The following is a 6,105-nucleotide window of genomic DNA, read 5'->3' on the forward strand; positions in this document are numbered from 1 at the left end:
CCCCGGGCAGAACCGAGGCCCCGGGCAGAACCGAGCCCCCGGGCAGAACCGGGGCCCCGGGCAGAACCCAGGCCCCGGCGTCGAGGCTCGGAGGTTACGTTCACTGTCTGTTACCATGGCGACAGACCGAGCTCTGGTCAGACTGCGACGGTTCCTGAGGGAAACTCTGGAAGCGGTCTGTAGTTCTACGGGGGGTTCTGGTTCTGCAGACCCGGTCAGGTCGCTGCAGGTGACCCTCCTTCTGCTCTCTGATTGGCCGTCGGGCTGCAGGTTCCGAGTGCTCTCAGGATGAAAGCAGCGCCGCCGCCATTCTTGCTGTCCAGATGGACGACTTCCTGCAGGGGGCGCCGGTCCAGTACCGAGAGGTCCAAGGCCATGAGTCCGGGACCTTCAGTGGATACTTCAAAACGGGCCTGACCTACATGGTAACCGCACCACAGCCACTTCCTGTCTGGCGGCCCCTCACTGCCACCCTGATGACGTTGCTTCCTGTTGGTCGGACAGAAAGGAGGCGTGGCCTCAGGGTTCAATCATGTGGTGACCAATCAGGTGGAAGTTCAGCGGTTGCTCCAAGTCAAAGGTCGCCGTGTTGTCAGGGCAACAGAGGTTCCTGTTAGCTGGGACAGTTTCACCCAGGGAGACAGCTTCATCCTGGACCTGGGACAGGTGAGGACACCTGGGGGACAGGTGAGGACACCTGGGGGACGATTAAACCTTCTTTTGATCCAACAGGAAATCCTCCAGTGGTCCGGTTCCCATAGCAACAGATTTGAGAAACTGAAGGCCACTTTGGTGAGTGGTGACATCACACGGTGACATCATTCTGATGTCATAACGTACCTGCTGACAAACTGACTAATTGGCAGGTCTCTAAGAGTATCCGTGACAACGAGAGGTGTGGGCGGGCCAACCTCCAGGTTGTCGATGAGGGGGCGGAGCCAGACAGGATGATAGAGGTGATCACATGACCAGCACTTTCTGCACTTCTAATTCCAGAGCATCAGGGGTCAAAGGTCACCAAAACACTGGTGAATCATGACAGTTTTAAAGAACCAAAAGGTCGGTTCTGATGTAGCTGCCGGGCCTGAGGCGTCCACCAGGCGTCCACCATGTGGACCTCAGACCAGGGTCTTAGAACCTGACTAACGTAACAGCGTGGTGCCGTCTGCGTACGCCGTATTCTGGAATACGGGGGAATTTTACTGCCATAATTCTCCACCTGCCACTCGGACTTTCACTGCTGCTCCTGTCCAGGTTCTGGGAGACAAACCGGACCTGCCCCCGTCCCACAGCGAAGACACCCAGACCGACGCGTCCAACAGGAAGGTGGCGAAGCTCTACAAGGTGCGGCGGTTCCCTGCCAGCTCACTAAGCTCGTGATGTCACTTCCTGTTTGCCACTGGTTTGTCTACCTGCATTCGGCGTCCCTCAGGTGTCCAACGCAGGCGAGGACATGGAGGTCACCCTGGTGTCGGAGCAGAACCCGTTCTCCCAACACGCCCTGGAGTCCAGCGAGTGCTTCATCCTCGACAACGGAACCAACGGACGCATCTTTGTCTGGAAAGGTCAGAGGTCATGATCGTACTGGGCGGGACTCACCTGAGGCCACCTGCTGTCGGGTGACGTGTCTCTGTGCAGGTAAGGACGCCAACGACGCCGAGCGGCAGGCCGTCCTGCAGAACACCGAGAAATTCATCCAGCAGATGGAGTACCCACCTTACACCCAGGTAAGCACCTGGACCGGACCGGACCTGGACTGGAGCTGGACCTGAACCTGGACCGGACCTGGACCGGACCGGACCTGGACTGGAGCCGGACCTGGAGCTGGACCCGGACCGGACCTGGAGCTGGACCAGACCTGGACCCGGACTGGCCCTGGAGCTGGACCCGGACCTGGACCGTACCTGGAGCTGAACCGGACCTGGAGCTGGACCCGAACCTGGAGCTGGAGCTGGACCTGAACCGGACCTGGAGCTGGACCTGAACCGGACCTGGACCTAAATCTGGACCCGGACCTGGACTTGAACCTGGACCCAGAGCTGGATCTGGACCAGACCTGGACCTGGACCTAAATCTGGACCAGACCTGGACCTGAACCGGACCCGGACCTGGAGCTGGACCCGGACCCGTATCTGAACCGGACCTGAACTTGAACCTGGACCCAGAGCTGGACCTGGAGCTGAACCTGGACTTGAACCAGAACCCGAACCTGGACCTGGACCTGTAGCTGACCCCTGTCCCCCTCAGGTCCAGGTCCTCCCTCAGTCCGGGGAGACGCCTCTCTTCAAGCAGTTCTTTAGGAACTGGAGGGACGCTGAAGACACCGTCGGCATGGGAACGGCCTACGTCTCCAACAAGGTGGCAAAGATTGAGAAGGTAAGCTGATCGGGTTCTGGATCTGGTCCAAACGGCCCTAAACGGGTCTGAAACCCGACTCTCCTGATTGGACAGGTGCAGTTCGACGTGTCCAAGCTGCACCAATCGGACTCCATGTCGGCGCAGTACGGGATGGTGGACCGCGGAGACGGAGACAAAAAGGTGAGGACGGCCTCTGCTTCCTTTGGTTGTTCTGGTTCCGGTCCACTGGATCGTTGGACAGGAGAACTACCACTGGACCGAGGTCCGCCAGCCGACCAATCAGGATCCGTTTCACTCAGAACCACCTCGTCTGTCTGTCTGTCTGCAGATCTGGAGGGTGGAAGGGTCCGGTAAGGTTCTGGTGGACCCGGCTACCTTTGGTCAGTTCTACGGCGGCGACAGCTACCTGATCCTGTACCAGTACCAACATGGCGGCAGGCAGGGCCACATCGTCTACGCCTGGTGAGACGACGCTCCCTCTGCTGGCGAGCCTGGGTACTGCAGGCGTCACCTGTTCTCCACTGCTTCCTCCCCAGGCAGGGGGCGGAGTCGAGTCGGGACGAAACCGCGGCGTCGGCCATTCTGGGCGTCGAGCTGGACAGCGAACTGGGAGGCGGAGCAGTTCAGGTGATCAGAACCACAGCAGTGTGGTTCTGATCACCTGCTGGTGACCGGAACCAACTGGGAACCAGCATTCCCAGCACCTGACTGTCACCTGTCCGTCCAGGTGAGGGTGGTCCAAGGCAAAGAGCCCGCCCACCTGATGAGCCTGTTTGGAGGTCAGCCGATGGTGGTGTACCAGGGCGGCACCTCCAGGGAGGGCGGCCAGTCCGCCGCCGCCGACACCCGCCTGTTCCAGGTGCGGTCCAACCCAGCTGGAGACACCCGGGCTGTGGAGGTGAGACCAGCAGAACCTGGACAGGTCAGAACCAGAACCTCTTAGCTTCTTGCAGCTCCATTCTGCAGAAAATCATCCAGAACCTCAGGTGTCTCCAGCACATGATGCGGTCCAGGTGAGTCGGGTCTCCTGACCAATCAGCTGTTACGGTTCAGCCACTGGGTCCAGTTCTCTGTTCTTACCCGTCCAGTCCACTCCAGAACCTTCTGGTCCGGTCCAGGTGTGTTGTCCTCCTCAGACATAAAGGAGCTGGACCTTCAGTGATCCAGTTCAGTTACGGTTCTGTCAGAATCTGTCAGGGTTTCATCGGATCCATTCAAGCTGCTCAGAACCCAGCCTGCCATGTGAACCGGACCGGTCAGAACCGAACCACTCTGCTGTGCTGCAGGTGGGCCCGACCTCGTCCCGCCTGAACTCCAACGATGCGTTCCTGCTGGCGGCGGCCGGGGGGGCGTGGCTGTGGAAGGGGCGGGGCAGCAGCGCGGCGGAGGCGAAGGGGGCCGAACACCTGGCCCAGGTGCTGCAGGTGAACCCCGCCCCCCTGGAGGAGGGGGAGGAGCCAGGTGAGCGGCAGGTATGTAGAGTGTCGGCGGCCCTGAGCCGGCGCTGACGGCTGGCTGTGGTTCCAGACGGGTTCTGGGCAGTTCTGGGCGGGAAGGACGACTACTGCCGCGCCCCTCGGCTCAGCAACAAGATGGACGCCCATCCGCCACGCCTCTTCGCCTGCTCCAACAAGACCGGCACCTTCCAGGTACGCTCGATGCTCACCAGGTGTGTTCGGCCGACCTGGCTGGTGGTTGCCAAGGTTACGAGGGGGTTAAGCCGCGGTGGGTTCTGGTTGACCCAGTTCCGTGTGTTCAGATCGAAGAGGTTCCGGGAGAACTGACCCAGGATGACCTGGCTCCTGATGACGTCATGATACTGGACACCTGGGACCAGGTGAGTCTTCCTCGTCACCATGGAAACCAGGTTCTGGCTCCGCCCGCGGCTCACCGTGTCCCCCGGCAGGTGTTCGTTTGGATCGGGAACGAGGCCCACGAGGAAGAGAAGACGGAAGCCGTCGCGACAGGTGAGACGGTTCCGGTTCTGGTCCAGGACCCGGTTCAGTCAGAACCTAACAGGTCTCTCCATGTCCAGCTGAGCGCTACATCAGAACCGACCCGGCTGGCAGAGACCCGCGGACCCCCATCCTGACCCTGAAGCAGGGATTTGAACCACCAAACTTCACCGGTTGGTTCCTGGGCTGGAACCACGACTACTGGAGCGACGACCCACTGGAGCGCTTCCTGCTGGCCCTGTGACATCACTTCCTGTTTACACTGCAGCACAGTGAATAAAGCCCAGAGTGACCCAGTTATCAGTGTGTGTGTGGATGAGCACAGCGACAGGCTGGTTTCTGGCTTTATTGTAGCTCCTTATAAATACTGTAGATAAATAACAAACAGAGGCTCATAGATACAGAACAGACAGAAGCCACAGTGGGGGGGGGGGCACAAATCATCATCATCATCACAAGTTAAAGTTTTTACTGTTTACAATAAAATCTGTGGTTTACATTAAAATTCTCTGAAACAACACAAACTAGCGTCTAATTCTGGACCGGTTCACCGGGTCGACGGGAATTAAATACTCAAAGCTACGGAAGCCCAAAGAGGCCAAAACAATCACTGCAGGGTTTGGAGCTAGGCTAGGCTAACACTTTCCACCCGCTACTGCTCTTTGTGCTAAGCTAGGCTAAGCTAACGAAGCGGCTCTGACTGCAGGTTAAAGGTCAGCTGTGCCTTTAAGTACGTCTGTAGAATCAGGAGGACCGGCAGGTCCGGGCCAACCAGAACCATGTGGTCCGGTTTAACCCGTATAGCTGGGTATAGGTGAGGTTCTGGTTTTGTTGGGAAGATCTAAACGTAAACAGGAAATGAAGTCAGACTTCATCAGAGGAACATGCAAAACGAAAAGAAGTGAGAGTAACCTAGCAACAAGGGTGGGATTAGGTCAGAGGTCATTTCCGTGGTGCAGAAGCTGACATTCGATGAGCTTGTCTGTTCCACCCGATTGGTTAATTTCAATGAGTCTGTTTTTAAGCCCCGCCTCCTGCTGTATGTGGGGGGTAAGCCCCGCCCTTCCCTGCCGTGTCAGCCAATCACAGCTCAGTTTCTCAGCAGTTGCCAGAGTTACGGAACTCGCCGTTCTCTGTGATCTGCAGAGATGACGTGTTGCTAGGAGACAGGCCGTTCCTCTGTGATGTCACGCCGTAGCGTTCCTTTAGCTGGGTCAGCGCCGCCATCAGGCGGGTGTTGGCAGCGTCCAGGCTGGCGATCCGCTTCTCCTGGGAGACAGAGACAGGTGGGACAGGTGAGACATGTAGGACAGGTGGGACAGGTGAGACATGTACGACAGGTGGGACAGGTGAGACATGTACGACAGGTGGGACATGTACGACAGGTGAGACATGTACAACAGGTGGGACAGGTGAGACATGTACGACAGGTGGGACAGGTATGGCCGCTGTTTCCTGGTCAGCCGACAGGTAAAAGGTCTGAAGCTAACAGCGTCTCACTGGGAGGCAGCCGCCCAGGTGAAGTGACCAGGTAGGCCACTAGAGGAACAAGTCGTTATCAGGCTGGGGGGCGGGGCCAATGACCGGGCCCCTATCACCTGCGCTGCTGGAAACTGTTGGGGGGGCGGTTAGGGCTGCGTTTCTGGCTAAACAGTCACTGGGACTGACTACTATATATTCCATTGAGGTACCTTTAACATTACATACACCTTTCTGAACAGGTGAGTGCCACTTTCTCCGCCTATAATCAGACATTAAAGTGACTGGAAACCATTCCTCCCTCCCGGGCACC

At 58.1% G+C, this 6,105-nt stretch overlaps 3 protein-coding genes across 8 annotated transcripts in view; 1 reads left to right on the top strand and 2 right to left on the bottom strand.

The window, feature by feature from the left end:
- The window catches only part of LOC103460381 (protein FAM160B2-like), a 12,612-nt gene extending 11,110 nt beyond the window's left edge, over positions 1 to 1,502 (bottom strand). The window contains exon 1 of one of the 2 annotated variants that reach the window (XM_008402521.2): positions 1,413 to 1,502. In XM_008402521.2, coding sequence (XP_008400743.1) covers positions 1,413 to 1,418 — 6 coding nt within the window. In that variant the 5' untranslated portion in view covers positions 1,419 to 1,502. The remainder of the gene's footprint in view (positions 1 to 1,412) is intronic. The other variant, XM_017303284.1, reaches the window with a different exon arrangement.
- Positions 1 to 4,747, top strand: part of LOC103460379 (gelsolin) — a 5,994-nt gene extending 1,247 nt beyond the window's left edge. The window contains exons 2-18 of one of the 4 annotated variants that reach the window (XM_008402511.2): positions 271 to 425; positions 505 to 666; positions 733 to 792; positions 867 to 956; positions 1,255 to 1,344; positions 1,433 to 1,565; positions 1,639 to 1,727; positions 2,248 to 2,376; positions 2,452 to 2,538; positions 2,687 to 2,820; positions 2,895 to 2,985; positions 3,086 to 3,256; positions 3,645 to 3,819; positions 3,886 to 4,007; positions 4,118 to 4,195; positions 4,265 to 4,325; positions 4,394 to 4,747. In XM_008402511.2, the coding sequence (XP_008400733.1) occupies positions 271 to 425; positions 505 to 666; positions 733 to 792; positions 867 to 956; positions 1,255 to 1,344; positions 1,433 to 1,565; positions 1,639 to 1,727; positions 2,248 to 2,376; positions 2,452 to 2,538; positions 2,687 to 2,820; positions 2,895 to 2,985; positions 3,086 to 3,256; positions 3,645 to 3,819; positions 3,886 to 4,007; positions 4,118 to 4,195; positions 4,265 to 4,325; positions 4,394 to 4,557 (1,991 nt within the window). In that variant the 3' untranslated portion in view covers positions 4,558 to 4,747. Of the gene's footprint in view, positions 1 to 270; positions 426 to 504; positions 793 to 866; positions 957 to 1,254; positions 1,345 to 1,432; positions 1,566 to 1,638; positions 1,728 to 2,247; positions 2,377 to 2,451; positions 2,539 to 2,599; positions 2,821 to 2,894; positions 2,986 to 3,085; positions 3,281 to 3,644; positions 3,820 to 3,885; positions 4,008 to 4,117; positions 4,326 to 4,393 lie in introns of all 4 variants that reach the window. The other 3 variants (XM_008402517.2, XM_017303281.1, XM_017303283.1) reach the window with 3 other exon arrangements.
- Positions 4,646 to 6,105, bottom strand: part of LOC103460382 (disabled homolog 2-interacting protein-like) — a 21,704-nt gene continuing 20,244 nt past the window's right edge. For both annotated transcript variants that reach the window (XM_008402527.2, XM_008402526.2), the window contains one exon: positions 4,646 to 5,582. In XM_008402527.2, coding sequence (XP_008400749.1) covers positions 5,412 to 5,582 — 171 coding nt within the window. In that variant the 3' untranslated portion in view covers positions 4,646 to 5,411. The remainder of the gene's footprint in view (positions 5,583 to 6,105) is intronic.

Source organism: Poecilia reticulata, unplaced genomic scaffold (assembly GCF_000633615.1).
Source record: "Poecilia reticulata strain Guanapo unplaced genomic scaffold, Guppy_female_1.0+MT scaffold_236, whole genome shotgun sequence".
Classification (NCBI taxonomy): domain Eukaryota; kingdom Metazoa; phylum Chordata; class Actinopteri; order Cyprinodontiformes; family Poeciliidae; genus Poecilia; species Poecilia reticulata.